The 20,012-nt window shown below is 50.8% G+C and overlaps 1 protein-coding gene across 1 annotated transcript in view; it reads left to right on the top strand.

Moving 5' to 3' along the window:
* The first annotated feature begins 1,341 nt into the window (after positions 1–1,341).
* The window catches only part of LOC139788031 (A disintegrin and metalloproteinase with thrombospondin motifs 10-like), a 55,265-nt gene continuing 36,594 nt past the window's right edge, over positions 1,342–20,012 (top strand). The window contains exons 1-3 of the mRNA XM_071727547.1: positions 1,342–1,671; positions 13,227–13,516; positions 18,631–18,998. Coding sequence (XP_071583648.1) covers positions 13,429–13,516; positions 18,631–18,998 — 456 coding nt within the window. The 5' untranslated portion in view covers positions 1,342–1,671; positions 13,227–13,428. The remainder of the gene's footprint in view (positions 1,672–13,226; positions 13,517–18,630; positions 18,999–20,012) is intronic.

Genomic DNA, 20,012 nt, shown 5'->3' with positions numbered 1-20,012 from the left:
TGGCAGCCAGGGCCAGCCCCAGGGCTGGATCCTGTGGATTTGGCAATGGATGTACCTGGAAAGGCCAGGGCAGGACACAGTGTCTGGAGGGGATGGTTGTCCACACCGTGCTTCAGGGGGCTGCAAACCCTCCAGCTCTCAGATCCCCCCCCCCCCCCTTGCACTCTGCTCCTGGGCAGGGGGGGGTCTCATGTTTGGCCTAAGGTTTACACCTTCTCCCAGCAGCTTTTCATTCCCTTGCTCTTCATTCAAATCCTCTAATACTTAAAAGGCTCTGTGAGTCGAATTTTGGGGTCCCTGTGTCCCTGTTGAGGGGCTGAGGCTGAAGATCCACTGCCTTGTGCTGCCATCCTTGCCCCATGTCCCTGCCCAGAGCCCCCCTCTGGATGCAGGGAAAAGCAGGATAGTGCAGGGTGAGCTGGAAGATCCCGTTTTTAGAACATTTGCAGGTAATTTTCCCCTTACCAAGGCTCACACACTCAGCTTTCTAATCTCAAAGACGACTTCAGAAGGAAGAAGGAAATGAGCTCCTGCCCTTTATTGTTGCTTATTGTTTTATGTGTCCTGAGAGGGCTTTTTTTAAAAAAAAACAAAAGCGAAAACAACAGCATTTTATTATTTGCAATGCTTATTCTTTACTTTAGAAAACGGATTGTCCTCTGTGGGACACTCCACGGTGGCAGCAGAATGAGAGGAATTAGGGCATTGCAAGAGCCAGCAGGGCGAAAATGATGTAACCCGGGAGGGAAGGGACTTCTTAAAACATTAGCAAAATCTTGAGAGCTTTTTTTTTTTTTTTTTTTTAAATTTTCAAGCCAATACCTAACGTTCCTGTTGAGAGCACCTCTGCCTTTGTCAAGGCTCTTTCATCAGCCGTGCACTGACTTTTTAAAAGCACTGTGAAAGCTCTGGTTAAAATGAAGGACGGGAGTGGTGTTCATTGTCGGGGGGGGAAAAAAATCCTGGCTGGCTTTATCTGTTTTGTCTGATCTCGGCAGCGTGACCTTGCTGGGTCACTTTGAGGGGGGGGATTGAATCGGTCCCAGAGCCGCCAGCATCACCCCGGGGGGCTGTGCACAGCCCCGGGGATCAGCGCTGCTTGCTCCTCCGCAGCAAGGTTTAGCTGATTAATTTTCTACTGTTGCAGGCAAGACCTTCCTTCTGCACTGATGTCAGCAGTCAGGGCGGGACTTCTACAGCCTTGTGGGTTTGGGGAATTTTTTTTTTTTTATAATCCTGGCAAAATTCCTGAGCTAAGTTTTTTTTGTTGGTTTTTTTTTTTTTTTTTTTTGGGGGGGGGGGGGGACTGTGTGGTTGGTTGTTGTTTTTTTTTTTTTTTTTTTTGAGCAGACCCTATACATGCTGCCTGCGAGCCGCTCTCTTATTACTGCTCACTTCCTGAAAGGAGACTTTTTAGCAAAGCCTCCAGCTCCAGTGCTGCCTGGGTCTGACAGAAGAAGGTTATTGAGGAAGGCGACATAAACCCTCGAGCCTGGAAACTTTCTGACACGCGCAGGAGTGAGGGAGAGAGAAGATTTTTGCTGCTTTTGGGAAAAAAAAGAAAAAAAAAAAAAAAAAGCAAAAAAAAAGCAAAAAAAAAAAAAAAAAAAAAAGCTCAAGGAATTAAAAGGGGATAAAGAAGAAAGAAGGGGGGAAAAAACACTAGAAAAGGTAAAACACTCTTTAAAATATTTTTTTCCAGGGAACACTCTTTGAGGTTGGAGTGGGGTGGTCTGGGGTGGAGGGAACGCGGATGTTCTTTGAAATCAGACCCATCTCCCTGGAGAAGGAATGAGCCCGAAGTGCGTTGCATGCTGGAAAAACATTTATGAGAATGAAAACCATGTTCACCCTTCTCCAACATTCAGAGTTTCCATAAAAATGCAGAGTTGTGTTTCAAAGTGTCTGCAGGCAGCAGCACTCAGGCATCTGCACCCGCGCTGTCTCCCTCGCCTCCCCCTGTCCCCACACTGCTCCACGTTTTTTTCTTTGCTGCATGAAGCCATCTGATCGCATGTTTGCTGCTCTAAAATCCGATTTTCTTGTGCAGAGCTGCCGTGGGCAAAGCTCCCAATTACAGCGAGCAACGGCTGGAATCCCTGTTGCAGAATTCCTTGCTGTCTTCGTGCCTGAGAATAAACACATTTTGCCCTCCCTCTCCCTCTCGCTGTCTCTCTCCATCTTCCGGAGCTGCAAATGCCTCTTCCCCTCCTGAACGATGTGGTCAGAGGATTATAAACTGTTTGCTGTGAAAAAAAACTTGCAATGTCACTAACTTCGTGTGCATCACCAGGCATTTGCCCCCCTTGCACCAGTGGTAGATTGCTTTGCTTTGGTTGTATTTTAAAGGTGGGGTTTTGTTGTTTGTTTTGTTTTGTTAAAAAAAAAAAAAATCATAAAAATCAATCCCTCAGAAGATGTTATTTTAAACATCAAAGTAAATATTAGTGATGGTGGAATGCCAGAAGATTATCTCATTAGAGCTGAAGGGGCTGTGCTATAAATAGAAAAGAGTTTATAAAATAACTTTGGCAAATATCCTCCAGAGGGGAAGAATCAAAGCAAGAGGGGGGCTGGCAGGTACCCTGCCTCAGAACTTAAGATTTCAAACAGAGGCTCATTTTTGGGGACTTCTCAGACCAAATGTCTGCAGGGATGTAAAACCTCAGGGGACATTTATTTTCCTGTTTCAGTCCTTGCCAGTCCCTGTATTGGCTGGAGGTAGCTCAGCCACACCAGAGATCTGTTTCTTGTTCTGGTGGTCAGGATTCTTGTTAGCAAAGCTCACGTGGGGACAGGGTGTGAGCTGGTGCCTGAGGGGGGGGAGCAGGAAAAAGGGGTTTTTTGAAGCCTTTGTTCATTCCTGGTCTGCCCCGTGCTGTGGGTGGTAGAAGGGGAAATGCTTTGTTGGGCACCCAGGTAATTCCCCACTCGGTCTGGGGGTGTTCTCTGGGCTCTGCTCCCCTTGGCCTTGCCTGAACTCGTCTGCAATGCCTCCATCATTGAGCACTGAGGTTTCCTCCAGATCCTGGGAGGTTGTTCCAGTGTCCCAACGTTTCTCCATATATGGAACGTGCCGAGTGCTCCGGTTGCTCCATCCTTGGCTTCCCCTTGTTCCTGCTTTGCCCCACGGTAGCACCCTCTGCTTTTCTTCTCCTTAGATCCCTAAAGCTTCCTTCGGGGTGTCTCCAGTTGCATTCCCTAAGTGGCTGCTTGCAGGGCTAAGGGGAAAGGTCCTGTCATCTCCTGTCAATCAGGCTTCGCCCAGAGAAAACTTTGGGGGCTGAACTGTTTCCTTTGGCAGAGAAAGACCCCGATAAGATGCTGATGGGGTGAAGTGTAGCCCTGAGGGAAGGTAATGCTTGCTCAACATAACCAGGGGCTGCTCATCCCCTGGGAGGCCTTTTAAGGGCCAAGATGCAAACCTGTAATGTGAGCTCTGTGAGCTCCCATGGTTCAAGGCCACCCAGAGGTGGTTTCAGGAGGAGTGACTCTGCTTATCACTGGATGAAGCCCTGCTCCAGAGATAGCCTGGGCTCAGCTGCCCTGAGGAGCAGCTCCAAGGAAGGCTTCCCAGCACAGGTTGCATCAGGCCCACCCAGGAGGTGCTTTTCAAGCATTTATCTAAAGCTTATTTGGACCCCCCAACTCCAAAGACCATTTTTCTTGCCAAGTTTCCAGCAAATTCTGGTCGCCAATTCCAGTTCATTTTAAGCCAGAATCTCCACAGGATGTGTTTGTCATGTCCTGTCCTGCCTAGATCTCAAGTTAACACAAATGAACTTAAACCAAACAGAATGGGAACCAAATTTGTCAAGTTTTGAGAAACAAGTCACTGGTGTTTTGGGTGATGTCAGCTCAGATGTGCTGAAGATAGGCAAGTCAAAAAGATCTTTGATTAATCCCACTACCATAGGAAATGTTTGCAGGGAGAGTAGTTGCAGATATTTCCTGGGAATCTGTAAGCAGATTGGTTCTCATGCAGTGATTGGGGAGTGAGAAACGTGGAGAGCCATCAGCTGGGATGCAGACTCATTTTTCAGCACTGAAGGAGGTTTTAAAGGGACACCATCAAAGCAGATTTTCCTGTGAGGGCCTTCAGTTAGGTCTGTATCCAGTTCAAGACCAGGGAGATTCTCCACTGAGAAACTGCCAGAATATTTTATATGCTCCATCTGAGTCCAGTGGAGCAACATCAGTGTTCAGTGCAGGGTCTCCATCCAGCTGCTCTGATGCTGCTGCTCTCCTACCTTCTGCTTTCTCCTAGGCTGGGAAAAGAGTGCTTGGGTTCTGTGTGCCATATCTATTCAGCATCCTTTCACTTTGGTTTATCATCCCAGTCCACCACTGCTCTTTCCTACTTCTCCATCCCAGCTTAATTATTTAAAGGGAAACTGTGTTAAAATTATTCTTGTGCCAGTCCTACAAATCCTTCTGAACTCAGACATTCAAAAATGTTGGTCTCAGCTGAGATGAACACGCAGGTGAAATCCTGGCCTCTTGCTGTGGGAGTTGTGGCACTGACCTCAACTGGACCAAGACTTCACCCTGAAGTGGCTTTGGTCAAAAACCACAGTGCAAATGATGAGTTCAGTCCTGCTGGGTTTAGCAACTCTTCATTTCCTGGCCATGAACAAAGGCAGCTCCTCCACAGCTGGGCACAGAGAAAGGTACTTGGTGGCCTTGGTGGGCTGCAGCTTCCTCCTTAGGAAGCTCCACATGCTTCCTAAGAGTCCACATTTTCTCTGTTGCACCCTGCCATAGCCCATCAAATCCAAACCATCTGGGCCACATGTTTATGTGAACAGAGAACCTGCAGGGAGGGGAAAAAAGGCCCATAAAAAAGTCTCTGCAGAGCGGATCTGATGGAGCTGTGCTTAAGGGAGCCTGGAAACAATCTGCAGATCTTCCAGCTCTGTAAGGGCTGGAGGGTGTCCCTACCCCTCTGCAAGGCTTCATTCAGCTGCAGAGCTCCCCTGGCACGTTCTGGTTTGGTAAAGTGACTTGGGGTCTGTGGGTGCTCAGTGTCATGGTCCCTGCTGCTTTGCACAAAGGGTGACAGGGAGGGGACCCTGTGCACAAACTGCCTGCTGCCAAATCCCTGCTCTGCCTGTCTTGCTTTGCTTTTTTTCACAGCTCTTTTGCTGTGAGATGAAGGCAGCAGCATTCACCTGCTGGCAGGGAGGCTTTGGCAGGGGAGAGGCTGAGGGCAGAGGCAGAAGCTGGGCTGTGTGGTTTTGTCCAGGGGGGCTGGGGGCTGCCTGCATGGCTGCAGGAGAGGGGTCCTGGTCCTGGGAGCAGGGCAGGTAGAGTGGGTCAGAACAAGCCCCATCTTTGGCCAGCCAGGGCTCCTCTCTCTTTCTCTGTGTCACCACGATGCAGCTCCAAGAGGACAAGTTTTTGATTCACTGGGAGGACAGCCTGGTCCAAACTGACTCTGCTGCCTTTCTGACTTTTCACTGCCTTTCTTCCGTGCCACTTCTGTATGTGACTCCCACATGGGGGCTGTGATCTAAACCTGATCTCATGTCAAAGGTAACCCTGTCCTGACAGTGAGGTGAGCCCAGAGATCCCCTTGAGTCCCTTCCAGCCTCAGTCTGGCAGAAGCAGATCAGCATCAGGGGCTGGAGGCAGTGCCATGGGTCTCTTCCCCTCTCCAGGACAGTGTCACTGCTGGGTGTAGTGTTTGTTACTGCTGGGTGTAGTGTTTGTCACTGCTGGGTGTAGTGTTTGTCACTGCTGTGCTGGGGTGGTGGTAGAAGGAGCTGCTGTGCTCCTGTCTGGGTAACAGGAGTCACTTCTGATGCTTCTCTTGGGAACATCAGTGGGGTTCTCTTGTCTCTCCCTTCAGACTGCACAAGGGTGCCCAGGTGATAATGAGAGGGGCTGCAATGGGGCTTCTCCTCCCTATCACTGCACCTCCAGTCTGGTGAGCAGACATGTCTCTGTCCCAGCACAGGGACAGAGGTAGGGAGATTCAGATTAGACATCAGGGAGATTCTTCACCATGAGGGTGGTGAGACCCTGGCACAGGTTGCCTGGAGAGGTGGTGGGAGCCCCTTCCCTGGAAGTTTTTAAGCCCCCTGGATGGGGCTCTGAGACACCTGATCTGGTGGGAGGTGTCCCTGCACATGGAAGGGGGGTTGGAACTGGGGGATCCTTAAGGTCCATTCCAGTCCTGACACTTCTATGATTCTATGATTCTGTGTGTGTGGGATGGTCTCCTCCTAAGGCCAGGTTGACAAGGGAGTCAAATTTCTGGTGCCACACTTGGTGTGTGAGCTGTGACCAGGTCTTTGTAAGCTCGAACTCTAAAAAAGGTGTTAACTGCCTGAACTGGGAGTCACAGCTGATCCCTGCTGGGGTGGTGGTGAGGCAGGTGTGGAGCTCAGTGCTGGCACAGGAGGGTGTTTGTCTGAATGCAGCCCCAGGGCTTGGTGCCTTTTGTTGCTGCGTTGTGTAAGCACCGGGAGTGCTGCAGGGCTGGGACTGGGACTGGGGCTGGGACTGGTGCCCGGGGCTGGGACTGGGACTGGGACTGGGACTGGGGCTGGGAATGGGGCTGGGGCTGGTGCCCGGGGCTGGGGCTGGAGCTGGGAATGGGAATGGGGCTGGGAATGGGGCTGGGGCTGGTGCCCGGGACTGGGACTGGGACTGGGGCTGAAACTGGGACTTGGACTGGGACTGGGGCTTGGGACTGGGGCTGGGGGTGTCTGCTCGGGGCTGTGTTTCCAGCCCTGCCTGCTCAGAGGCCTGAGTGCTCCAGGATGGTCCCACAGCCCCGGGCATTTTCCTGGCTCTCCAGCACAGCAGAACCGTGCTGCTTGCTCCGTGCTGAGGTTGGAAGATGGGGAGGGAGCTGCTGGTGTGGAGCACAGGAGAGAGGGAGCCCAACCTGCACAGAGGCAGGTTTGTGGAGGTGGTCACTCAGACAAGGAGATGCCAGATATAAACCCAACATTTGTGCGTGGTGTATCCAGAGGGATCGCGGTGTGCAGAGAGGAAGGTGGGTGCTGAACAGGGCCCATCCTGCAGGTACTGTGTGTCCTCTTTTGGATCCTCTTCTTGTCCTTGTATGGACGGTGTGTATCCTCCTGCAAAGCCACACACCACACACTGCTCTGCATCCCTGTGGTTGACAGCTCACACGTGTGATGAGTGTGAGCAGTTGGCAGGGGCAGTGGGTGGTAGGTGAGATGAAGTTTCTGTTAATGACTCCCTGCTCCTCTTTAATGCTGCTGTTTTGTGCATGGCTGAAGCCAGCAAGGAGAGTGGTGGCCCGGGGCCAGCAAGTCTGGGTCACATGGAGCAGCTCCAAACTATTGCATAAGGCTTGTCTGAAAGTGGACCTGTGTGGTGGAGCCATCTCCTTAACAGAAAAGAAGCCCAAGGCTGAGAGCACTGAGTTGCATCTGGCTGAAGTTTTCTGCTCTAGCAGCAAGATTTGGGCTCAGCCCTGGGGCTCATGCTGCCCGGTGCTGAGCACCCCTCCCTGACACTGATAGGAGCTGGCACTCCTCATGCTTTCCTCTTGAGGACCTCCGAGCATTTTACCACACTTGGAGAAATGCAGTGACCCCAGCTTTCCAGATAGGGCCAGATCCTTATGTAACAGGGAGATAGGATTTCCAGAAAGCCAAGCAGGCAGTGCTGGAGAGAGCTCCCAGCTCCATTCCTATGCCCACGCTTTGCTGAGGGTTCCTTTTGCCCCTTTGCTGGTGAAATTCAAGATCCTGCAGGGTTGTGGAGAGGAGCAAGGGGGTAATTCAGTCTTTTCCTCCCCGAGATTGCATGGAATAGAGTTGACTGTAAAGCAATTCTTGTGTTTTGTGTTTGGGGATTTTTTTTTTGTTGTTGTTGTTTGGGTTTTTTTGTTTTTTTGTTTTTTTTTTTTAAGAAAAAAAATACTCCCACACAGTACTGGAGGGAGCCCAAACCCCTGTGAAGCTTGTACAAAGGGATGGAGGGTGTGACTGGCTGGAGCACAGCAGGACCCAGAGAGGGAGCTGGTGGTCCCAGTGGGGTGTCCCCTGCTCACTGGGAGGGTGCTGGGGGGGGGGGGGAAACACCCTGGCTTGGACCCCTTGACTCTGGGGTTCAGACTGATGGCATCAGCCTGGATTTCCCACATTGCTGGGAAGCCCCCTTGGACAGGGTGGGATCTTATTTTCCGTGTAAAGCAGAATCTCTCCTCTGAGCAAACTCCAAAGTGTGACCCTGGAGTTCCGGGCTGTGCCAAGCACTGCTCCGAGGCTGAGGTCAAACAGCCCTTGGAAGTCAGGAGGGCTGCAGGTTCCACCCTGGTGGGTGCCAGCAAGAAAAGGAAAGGCAAAAAACCCCTTGGTCTTTCTCCAGTGTGGGCTTGATAACAGCAACAAGCAGGGGGATGGTGAGGGAATCCTGAAAGGTTGCTGTAGAGCAGCTCAGGCAGTTTCCATCCCCTGGCTGGAGGCTGCTGTTTTCTGGTGAGCAGTGATAACTACGTGTTTCTAATTCCTTGCTTGCTGTGCCCCAGGAGAGGCCAGGCTTGGAGCAGCAAAGCAGATTAAGGTTCAAGCTCTTGTTTTCTGTTCTGCAGACCTGTGACTTTAACCCATTTTTTGCACTCTGCAGCTGATGCTCCTAGCAGTGAGCTGCTTAATGCTCATTTTTTTTTTTTCTGGTTTTAACCCACAATGTTTCTCAGGAGCTGAGAAACGACTTCCCAGTAGAAGTCCTGTCATGCTGGCAGGAGGGCTGCAAAAAGACTTCTGCCGTTAGCAACTCAGCATGTTTTCAGCTTGGCAGCCCAGCCAAATATTTTGTTGGGAATATCAGGACGGTCTCTTCTTGCAAACTGGGGAGGTCTCAGGGAAGTTTTGCATCCACCCACAAACTCACCACCTGCCTTGGCCTCTCACCAGGAGGTGCAGCATGGCCGGGGGGAGCAGCACTGTTTTCTCTGTCCTCAGGAACCTGCAGGAACCTGTTGGGAGCTGGGGTGGTGTCTGCTCATGCATGAAACACCCACAGCCCCCGGGGAGGAGGGGTCTGACAGCTCTCCCCCCGCTGTCATCCTGGGGCAGGGGACCTGCCTGTGCCATCCCCTGGGGTACAGGGAGCCCAAGGGGTGAGAAAGAGGGAGGAATGGTGAGAAGTGATTTGGGAGGGGTTTCAAGGAGGGGAAGCAGGAGTGTTGTTTGTGGCTTTTCTTGTCCCTCATTGCCCTTCCCTTCACCCCCTTATGTTGCAAACAAGCAGAAGAGGCCAGAGGAGATGGGAGAGCTGGTGGTGTGGAGAGCAAGGAGATGTCTGTCCCCCTTGGACTGGGAACAAACAAGCCCTGTCCATGCCTGGTTGTAAGAGCTGAACTCTGATTTCTTGCTAGGCTAGTGACTGGGTGACATTGCCCATTCCTGGAAGCTGGGGTGGATGGAGGAGCAGGAATGTCTATGATGCTGGATTTGCAGGTGCTGCCCTATGGGGTCTGAAGCTCTGCTCCCCGTTGGCAGGAGGACAAAGCTGTCCAAGCTGTGGGACATGGCCTAACAATAACCCTGGCATGGTTATGAAATGCCTGTACCCTGTTTTACAAAAGAAAAAAGAAGTAACTTGGAGGGCTGGTGACTTTCAGTTGTTCATTGGTGCCCAGCCCAGCAATGTTAGGGGTTAGGGGTGAAGCAGGGTGGCTGCAGGGAGCAGCTCCCAGGCATGGGGTGGAAGGTGTTGGTGGAAGGGCTGGGATCTGGGGGGGTGAGTTCCAACTATTTCCTCCCAGAGGGAAAGGCTGGAAGTAGAAATCCGTGTTTGTATTTATTTCTCTCTCAAAAAGGGGAAAAGGACACCTGAGCTCCTAATTTGCAAAAGTTGGATGAGAAACCTGGAAGCTGCTGGCCCTGCATCTTTAAAAGCAGTTAAATTCCTCTTCTCTGCACTAGGAGGCACCTTGAACCTTCCTCTTGGCCCTGAGCAGAGCCCATCTGCTTCCTATTACCTTCCCATAAAGTTGCCTTTCTGGCCAAAAAGCCGGGGCTTTCAGGGAATTCTGTCTGCAGCCCCGATGTTGAAATTAGTAACAGTTGTCATCTGGTTTTCTTTTTTCTTTTCTTTTCTTTTCCTTTCTTTTCTTTTCTTTTCTTTTCTTTTCTTTTCTTTTCTTTTCTTTTCTTTTCTTTTCTTTTCTTTTCTTTTCTTTTCTTTTCTTTTCTTTTCTTTTCTTTTCTTTTCTTTTCTTTTCTTTTTCTTTTCTCTTCTCTTCTCTTCTCTTCTCTTCTCTTCTCTTCTCTTCTCTTCTCTTCTCTTCTCTTCTCTTCTCTTCTCTTCTCTTCTCTTCTCTTCCTTTCCTTTCCTTTCCTTTCCTTTCCTTTCCTTTCCTTTCCTTTCCTTTCCTTTCCTTTCCTTTCCTTTCCTTTCCTTTCCTTTCCTTTCCTTTCCTTTCCTTTCCTTTCCTTTCCTTTCCTTTCCTTTCCTTTCCTTTCCTTTCCTTTCCTTTCCTTTCCTTTCCTTTCCTTTCCTTTCCTCTTTCCTTTCCTTTCCTTTCCTTTCCCCTTTCCTTTTTTTTTTCCCCCCCCCCTTTTTTTTTTCTCTTTTTGCTTTATTCCATCCAGCTTGATTTTTAAGCCCCTTCCCCAGCCCCTTGCTTCTCCTGGGGTTTTTTGGTGTCGGGAAGAGGTGACCTTGAATCCACCACCCCCGGTTCCGGTAGCATCCTGTCCCCCTCTCCCCTCGTCCCCAGCCCGCGGGTTCATGCGGCAAAAGCCACCTTGGCACAGGGAGCGTCCCCGGTTCGTGGGGCTCCTGCCAAGGACAACAAATTCCTCGGGAAGGAGCAAATCGGAATCGACCCAAGCGAGGGGAGGCACGGGACCGGAGGGGTCACCCTGGGCCTCCCCATGAGACCCCATCTCCTGCTGTCCCCGGTGCTGTCCCCGGCTCCTCGGGCTCAGAAAGCAAAAGCTGCAAAGTGAGATTGTGGAAAAGTTTTACACGTCTTGAAGCAGCTGCCGAGCTTCTGCCCCTCCAGCTCTCTCCTCCTTGTGCCGGCTCCTTCCCTTGCTCGGGATGGGCTCCTGGGGGTCTGGGAAGTGAAGGGAAGGGGCCAGGGTTTTCCTTGCTGTGTGTGTGTGGAGGAATGGAAGCTGAGCCCTTCCCCCATCCCTCTTTACGGGAATTTTGCAGCTGTAATTCCTGACTTGTGCTGCTCCAAAGGTGGCTCCTTCCCTCAGGGTCAGGGCTTTGGGGGGGTCTTGGCGCCTGTAGCTCCCTCCTGGCCCCTTTTCCAGGGAATGCCGAGGAGCTAGGACTGAAGGGGAAGGGCAGAGGGGAGACAAGGGCACCAATATGACTGCTGCAGCTCAGGGTTGTGGAGAAATGAAGGATGGGAACTAAACACAGCCTTGAGGGAGTGGGTTCAACAGCTGGAAAACAAGCAAAATTCGTGTGAAGCCCAGGAGAAAATACACTTCAGCTGAGCAGCTTTCTGTCCGCAGACCTTGGAGCCATAACAGGATTTAAAAGCTGGAATCTCAAGCTTTAATAGATGCTGAAAAATGCTGACTTAGGAGAGAGCCACAGCACACCCAGCTTTTGTTTCCCCTTCTGCCTTTCCCAGTTCCCTTCCCACAGAGCAGCTCACAGCATCCCCAGCCCCTGGCCCCGTGTTGCTGTGACCCTGGCTCTGACCTCTCTGCCCCACAGCTGGGGGGTGACACTGCAGAGGATGCTGTCACCAGGTGGACGTTGCCTCATGGACCCACGGTGCTGATCTCAACATCCTTGTGGAAGAGGGCAGAAGAATTCCTGCTCCAGGAGCCATTGCTGTGTCTCTTGTCTGAAGTCCAGCTTCAGTATGTTTGTGTCTGTACCTCTGCATTTTGCTGCAGGCACAGCATCCCTGTGCAGGTATTTGGGATTCAGATATTTTCAGAGAGCCTGAAGGAACTGGGGCTGCTCAGCCTGGAAAAGAGGAGGTTGAGGGGAGATCTTATTGCCCTCTACAACTTCCCTAACAGGAGAGGCTGTAGGGAGGTGGGTGTTGGCCTCTTCCCCCCAGTGACCAGTGATAGGGTTCAAGTTGCACCAGGGGAGGTTCTGACAGACATGAGGAAGAATTTCTTCACTGAAAGAGTGGTGTAGCATTGGAGCAGGTTGCCCAGGGAGGTGGTGGAGTTGCCATCCCTTCACACCTTCAGTGTTAAAAAAATGGGTGGGCTGGTGCTTTGGGAGATGACTTAGTGGTTAAGGTGGTGTAGGAGTGACAATTGGACTCGATGATCTTGAATGTCATTTCCAGCCATGCTTCCATGATTCTATATTTGCCCAAGCAAAGCCACCGTGGTTCAGATATTTGGGATTCAGATATTTCCTGGAGTAGAGCATCACCATTCAGATATTTGGGATTCTCTGGGCAGTAGTCAGGTATGTGCCCTGTTCATTACATACGTCATCTGGTGGCTGGATGGAAGCAGAAACCACAGCCCTTATGCAGCTCTCCAGCACTATGTGAGTTTTGTATAATTGCCTCAGACTGAGTGGAAATTATCTGCAAGCCAAAAAGCTTTCACTGAAGCAATTAGCAAATCATTTTAAATAACAAATACAATTGGAATCTCACGATCCCTTTGTGGATAGAGCTGAGGGTAAGGGTGAGTTCATTGAATGGGTCCTTTGTTTTCAGCCACTTTTTTAGGTTTAGCCATTATGCTCAGAGAGTAAGTGTGCTTCTCTCAGTCCATTGACAATCATTAAAGTGTATTTTAAAGCCTGGGGAACCAGAGTTGAGAGGATGTCTGCTGCTCACTACCCCCCCACTAATACTTTTATTTCATTCTCTCCTTTAGGAGATCAGGTAACGGTTTGGTCAATTACCATGGAACAAAGGGTTCCCATTTATTCTGAACTCCTTTCCTCTGGTATAAGGTATATACCAGCCCTTTAGTGCTGCTGTCAGAGCACTGCAGGGCTGCACTGGGAGCAGAGTTTGCACCCAGGGGTGCAGTGTCCCTGTAGAAGGATAATACCACTTTCTGATGCTGTGAACCGATGTGGTTAATTGCATTTGAATTTCCCTCCCATCCTTTCCTCCCCTTCTTTTTTTCTTTCTTTCCATCTCACTCTTCCCTTTTCCAAGATTGGGCTTTCCTCCACCACCCTGCCCACCATTTGCTCCCTCACTGTCCTTCTTCTCCATCCTTTGCTTCCCCCCTTCTGTCTCTCCCGTTGGCTCATCCCCACCCTCTCCTCCACAGGGGTGATGCCACCAAGAGCCTGCAGTTCCCATTAGCCCATGGTGACCCCACTGTGGCCCAGGCACCACCATCCCCAAGGATGCCTGCAGAGGGACTGAGGACTCCTGTCTCGACATAAGCGGTGGCCGAGGGAGAGAGATGTTGGGACAGTGCCCTTTCAGCTGGCACAACACTCCCTGCAGTGAGACCAACATCACCAACCATGGCAATAGCTTGGAGGCTTCTCACTTGGACTGTCACCTTCACTGCAGCTCTCTGCAGCACCCCGGGTTACACGTTCCAGTCTCAAGGTAGGGATCACCACGGGGAGGGGGGCTGGACCCACCCACCACTCCACTGCTGGCAGAAACCCTAATGCTGGCCTTAATGTTAGGGAAATGTTGTGCTGGGGAGGAGGTGGAGATACCCCAAACTCTGCTGGCTGTGCTGAATCTGCAGGTGTTTTCCCTCAGCCTCCCAGGGAAGGGATGTGCTTTGCTCCTTGTGTTTTCCCTCGGCCTCCCAGGGAAGGGATGTGCTTTGCTCCTTGACTTGCTGCAGGATTCAGAGCTGTGGGGTGAGAGCACGTAGAGGCTCAGAAAGCTGAAGGAGATGTGGGAGCAATAGAGGAAGCTCTCCTGACACTGGGGCAGCACGGCACATCCTGGGATGAATGGAGGCTTTGTTAGGAGGAGAGTGTGCAGCCAGCCTGCCAGCCATCCCTGTGCCTGCAGGGACCAAGGTCTCTGCTGGAGCCTGCAGATCCTCTGCACAGCTGGATCTGGATGGATCTGTGCTGCTGGAGGAGCAAATTCAGTCCATCCACATTTTCTCTACGTTAGAAAATGCTCAAAGCTGCTCAGGCGCCAGCACTTTGTACCTGCCTGGTGTGTCTGGGGGGCTCTAGGGGTCTTGGGTTTAAATATGGAGCTATACATGGAAGTCAGTGCAAGAGAAGCAAAACGTTGGTCTCTTGTAATAGATTTGTGCCTTTTCTACGTGGCTTAGTTCCAGGTTAGGAGGGAAGGGACTGGAAAGTGAGGTGGGCTGCCTTGCACCCAGCCCGGAGTGCAAGTACAGCACAGGCAGGGGACAGAGGGGTTAAATTGCTTAATACTTTCTAAAGAGGCAATATGAACACTCCCATCGGGCACGAGAGGCAGGAAGAAACTCCCAAGTTTGATATTTATCTGTGCAAGGTGTTAAAAACCTCAGCAGTGTACTCACACAGCTATAAAATCCTGAAACCCTGCATGTGCCCCGCTGAATCACAGCAGAGCCAGAGTCTGCCGTGTCCCCAGGCTGGGGAAAGTGCTCTCAAGCTCTGGTTCTGCTGCTCAGGGGCTGGGTTGTCAAACAGAACTGGAAAGAGGAACAAAAGCAACTGAAAGCCACACACCATCCTAGGTCTGAGCACCATCTCCTTGCTAAAGGTGGGGCACTGCTGAGATGAGAGGCAGGCAGACGCAGGGCTGAGTGCTGGGCAGATTTTCTTGAACCTGAAACCAACAGGGTTTTTGGTCCTTTTCACCAAAGCCTCTGGCAATGCCTGGGGTGGCTGTTCTGGGCCTCCCATGTCCATCAGGTCACACCTCCCTCCATCTATACCCCTGCTTGCAGCACAAGGATGCTCTGACATCTGACAAGGACTTTGCTGCCGGGTTGCCCTCATCCTGCCTCACAGCAGCTCAAATCCTCCCGAGTGCCCACACCATTTCCTGATACACCTTGCTCCAGACCCAAGGGCTCACCAAAGCAATGTGTTAAGGCACTTGTGCTCTCCTGGATGATGGTTTCCCCGGAGCAGGTTTGGGGGATGAGTCTCAGCCCGTGGTGTTGCTGGAGCATGGTGCTGTGTGAGCACCAAGCTGGGCACCAAAGCCTCTCTCCTCCCCAGACCCAAGGGTCAGGCTGCCCCTGGGGCCCTCTTGCTGTCAGAGCACTTTTTTAGGCTCCTTGCATCCAGAGTGGTGGGCACCAGGCTGAAGTTGCTCAACACTTCTCTTCACCACGCTGCTGAGATAGCCAGTGTGTAATCCTCCCAGCACCCTTTTGAGAGGGTGAAATGCTGTTATCTCCTCTTATCAGCTGGAGAATAACTGCCAGGGGTTTCAACAAGCCCCTGATTTGGACCAAATGACTTGCTCCAGTCAGCTGTGGAGCAGGATTCACGTGCCCCGTGTGCATGACTCCAGATCAGTTTATTTGTTTTATGCAGGAGGGAGATGAAGGTATCATTCATAAAATGTAATTATCTTTGTGGGGAAGAGCAGCCCAGCACTGAAGGTCTCTTCAGGCCAGCAGAGATGGAACAAGTTTCAGATGTAAAGTGTATGCTCAGGCTGCAGTTTTCCAGGACCAGCAGCTGAAACAACTGACCAAGGATTCAGTATATTCTCACCATTGCTGAATGGTTTTTAATCACAAGGAAATTTTCTGCTAGCACCTTGGTATAATTACAGTGATAGATTCTTAGACATTCCCTGGTTTATTGAATGTTAGGTGAAGGTAATCTTGCTGCTCCTGACTCTAAGCCAACATCCCTTTTGGAGGGAGGACATAATGAGACTGCCAGGATTCCAGGGCAGCCTGAAGCCATGAGATCCCATAGCATTTTCCACAACCATCCTCTAGGAATCTTGTCTGGGCTGCATCTGGAGCTCCTCTTTGGTGACAAGACCAGAGCAAACATCTGCTTCCTTTCCATCCTCCAAGTAGCTCTGTAATGAGAGAGGCAATGGAAGGAGCATACAAGGATGGAATAAAATCCTCCCTCCTCCACTTTCACCTTCTCTCTCTTCTTTTTGTTCAGCTCACCCTCTGCCTCCTCTCTGCCCTTTCCCTGCCATCCCCATGGGTGAATGAGCCCTTTCCACCAAACGTGAGGCACCTGATCCCTGCACCCCAATCCTGCTTCCCAGCTTTCTCCCTTGTCCTCTCCTGGGAGGTCTGGGGTCCTTCAGGTGTGCCCAGTGTGTCCCATGCAGCCATAGGTAGTTTTTCCTTGAGAAAAGCTTTTTATAGCATCTCTTCTGAAGCAGTTTGACAGCTCTCTGGAAACACCAGGCTTCTTATCATCAGGTCAAACCCTTCTGATGGGAATGGGTGCAGCACTGCACATTTCAGGCCAACATCTATTAATACAGCCTGAAGTGGCTGAGGGGCAGAGGGCACATGGAGCCTTTTCTGAAGGGAAGGAAGGAAAGGCCATATGGTGCTGCTCCTCCTGTTGGAAGCTCCTGGTGTGGTCTGTAGTGTGGGGAGCATGGCCAAGGCAGAGGGAATTAGGGGACATCTGTGATGTTGAATGGAGTACACAGGGTTAGGGACTAAAAAAGATCCTAATCTCTCAGGGTCTGATCTAATCTTTTAGATTTGCAGAGGAGAGGAAGGGGACAGCTGCAACACTGGACAAGAACACTGGCTTCTTCCTTCTGTTGAAACTCTTAAATTTTTTTTCCATTAGTGGCATCCCTACCCTAAAACATCATTTCCTAAAACACTCATGTGATGCAGGGCACTGCTCTTCAGTCTTTCTTCCTGTGCCTCAGTTTCCAGAGTGATGTCCCTGAGAGGATGCACAGCTCTACAGCAAAAGCAGGTTCTCCCACACCACCTCACCCCCAAGCTTTGGACACATTTTTTCTCCTGAATGTAGCTCACAGGTGATGGTTAGAGGCTGCAGCCCAGGGTCCCAGGCCCTTTTTAGCTACTGTGTGCACAGAACTCCTGATTCATTATTTTGCAAGCCCACGTGGACTGCAGAGAGGGAAAAAGAAAAACAAGGCACTTCCGATAGCAAATTTTTCCAAGCCTGAGGTCATTGCTTAAGTGCAAATAATCACTCTTGTTTGCCTGCTGCATCACACTCAAGGCTCTGGGATGCAGGAGAAGCTGGAGCACAGGAAGTTAAAAAACCTAATCATTATTTCTGGCTTGTCGAGGCACAGGAGTGGTGCCAGAAATGCTTATGGTTTGGAAAGATGGGAGCTAACCCCTAAACCCAGCTGGTGGGGAGGACTGTCCCATTCCCAGTGGCCAAGGAAACCACTGTCAGGCTCCCACACTGGAAAACACACTAAAGGAAAAGGAAACTTTCCAGCACTGCCATGTGTTACGAGTGTAATTTGGAATCCAAAGTTATGACGTCTGGAAAGGCTTTGAAAATGGGTGCTGGGGAGGCAGGCAAAATGCAGCCACCCTGGAGCAGCCTGGCCCCTTCTGTTTGCTTGGGAAACAACTGCAAATAGGATGCAGAAAGCAGAATTAAGAATCTTCCAGAGTGAAAAGAGGGCAAATTATCTCCCAGTCCATGAGAAAGCCTCCAGCCACACAGGGTTCAGAACACACTGTGAGGGGGGAAGCTCTCCTGTCCTGTCCATGGCATTTTACAGCTTCTGCTGAAGGCTCTGCTACTGGGGGCTGGAGCTCTGGTCAGATCCAGTCCCTGTGACATTCTGCCTGGAAAATGAGAAATTTTTGTTGAGGTTGCAGCGTGCCTGTTCCTGTGACAGCCCAAAGTGTTGTGTTTCTGTGTGGGCATTGGCAGAGGGTTTGGCCACTGACCTTGTCAGAGCACATTTCCTAAGTGGCTCAGAAACACAAGTGCTCCAAGAGAAGGTGCTAAGCCAGGCTGATAGGATAAAGAGCTGGGAAGGCAGGATGGTGTCATAGATAGAGATGTGGCTGGGAAATGGGGATGTGTGACTTTTTGCTGCCTCTTCAGCACAGCTGGGGAATTCTGGTTACCCTTTTTGTTTTCTGTTTTGATGGCAAGATTGGCATTGCAAGGACATTGTCTTTGTGTCTCTGGGGTAGATGGCCAGCATGTAATGGACTCGTGTAGCTGTGATCAGGAGGCTGCTGCTCTTGGGTGAGCTGTCAAAGCAGAGTTAGCAGGTCCATGTGCAGCTGTAGATGTTCTGAAGAACCTCACAATTCCTTAGTGAGACCATTTTCTCCTGAGACAGTGCCAACCCAAGGTGTGTTCTGTCTCATTTTTAAAAGACCTTATTGCTAGTTTTGGTACTGAAAGGACCTGGGTTAAAATAACCCTTCAGACCACAGAGTGTGAGTCTGCACAACCTGGAGTCTCTCTGCCCAGTGGAGATGGAGAGACTCCACTGTCTGGGTCCAGCGCTGGAATTTGGGCATCCCAGGCGGCCCCTTGGCCTGCTCTGTTTCTCTCCATCGCCTGCAGAGGAAGAAGACAACAGTCCATAGGCTCAAGGTGTGCTACCCCACACCTCTGTGAGCTGAAGGTCTCTGGGGATCCCCCAAGGGTCCTGGGCAGAGCAGTCCCCCTGTGTCAGGACCCCGTCCCTCTGCCTTGCCTGCCCATGGCTCAGCGCTGAAGTCACGGGTTGTTGGCTCCTGACTCTCTTTGCAGAATGTCACTCCTCCTGTGTTTGCTTTCCTCCCCCAGAGGAGTTCCTCTCCAGCCTCGATCACTATGAAATTGCATTCCCCATCCAAGTGGACCAAAATGGGGACTTCCTCACCTTTGATGTGAGGAGGAGCCAGCTGAAGCAGCGGCCTCGGCGCAGTTTGGGCTCCTTGCCCTACGAGCCATCCGAGCAGCAGGTTTTCTACAAAGTCTCTGCCCATCGGACCCAGTTCCTCCTCAACCTGACCCTGCACTCCAACCTGCTGGCTGAGCACTTCACTGTCGAGTACTGGAAGGGAGATGGCATGGACTGGCAGCACCATTTCCACGAGGACTGCCACTATGCAGGCCACTTGCAGGATCAGTACCTCAGCTCAAAGGTCGCCATCAGCAACTGCAATGGACTGGTGAGTCTCTGTGTTTTGCCCAGCCAAAGGGCAGCTAGAGCTGCCCAGAAAGCAGAGCTGATTGCAGCCTCTCTGACTTTGCTGGAGAGGTCCCAGCAGGTGGATCTGTGGGAGGTGGGAAAAGGCACAGGGTTGGTGTTAAGCTAGAATATTGCCCACTGGTTTCAAAAGTCAGCTGAGGGAGGGTGAAGGAGGCCACATTGCTTCCTTATATCTGCAGCTGATGAGCTGTGTTTCACTTGTAGCTCAAGTTCTGCCAAAGTCAGATCATTTTTCCGTTGGTCTTAATTGGAATGGGATAATCCCAGCTCTAGACCATTATTCTGGCTCTCCCAGAACTCTTTCCTCCATTCCCAACAGCAACAGCAAAAGAAATGTTTTGCATGTGAGGGAGAAGTCCAGGAGGAGCAGGAATTTCACAGCACAACCAGGAACATCAGAAGTGCATTCAGATCCTTACAACAATTCCCCAGACATTCCTGGGGTTCCCAGTCATTTCTGTCCAGGTTCAGAGCTTAAAAAAGTGACTTCTGGGGGAAAAACTGAAACAGTCAGTTTTCCAGTATGAAAAAGAGGAAGGTAAAGAGGACACGGGATGGCATTCCTCAAAAACAGTGAGGCTGCTGCAAAGAGGGTGGGAATGATTTTGCATGTCCTAACAGCTGGGACTGGTGATCATGGCCTTAAATATCAGTAAGAAATGGGAGACATTAGTGGTAAGGAAATCTGAGCTCTGGACTAGATTTCTTGGAGAGTACGTGGCCTCTGCATCATTGGAGATCTTTAAGAACAGGCCAGACAAATGCCTCTCAAAAATATTCCAGGTATGATTCATTAGCTCTTCCAGCACTGGGAATAGATTAAGGAATTCCATCCTTATTTTTCTGTGATTTTTTTTTTTTTCTTCTGATACTTCTGGCTCATAAAGCACATTTCATGACCTGCCAGATAGAGGGATGGAGCAAACATACCCTGCTAGCAAATCCCAAGGATGATGTCTCCCTTGGAGGGGTA

This window comes from Heliangelus exortis, chromosome 28 (genome assembly GCF_036169615.1).
Source record: "Heliangelus exortis chromosome 28, bHelExo1.hap1, whole genome shotgun sequence".
NCBI classification, from domain to species: domain Eukaryota; kingdom Metazoa; phylum Chordata; class Aves; order Apodiformes; family Trochilidae; genus Heliangelus; species Heliangelus exortis.
Note: the sequence above shows the minus strand (reverse complement) of the source record. Positions and strands in the feature narration are given on the sequence as shown.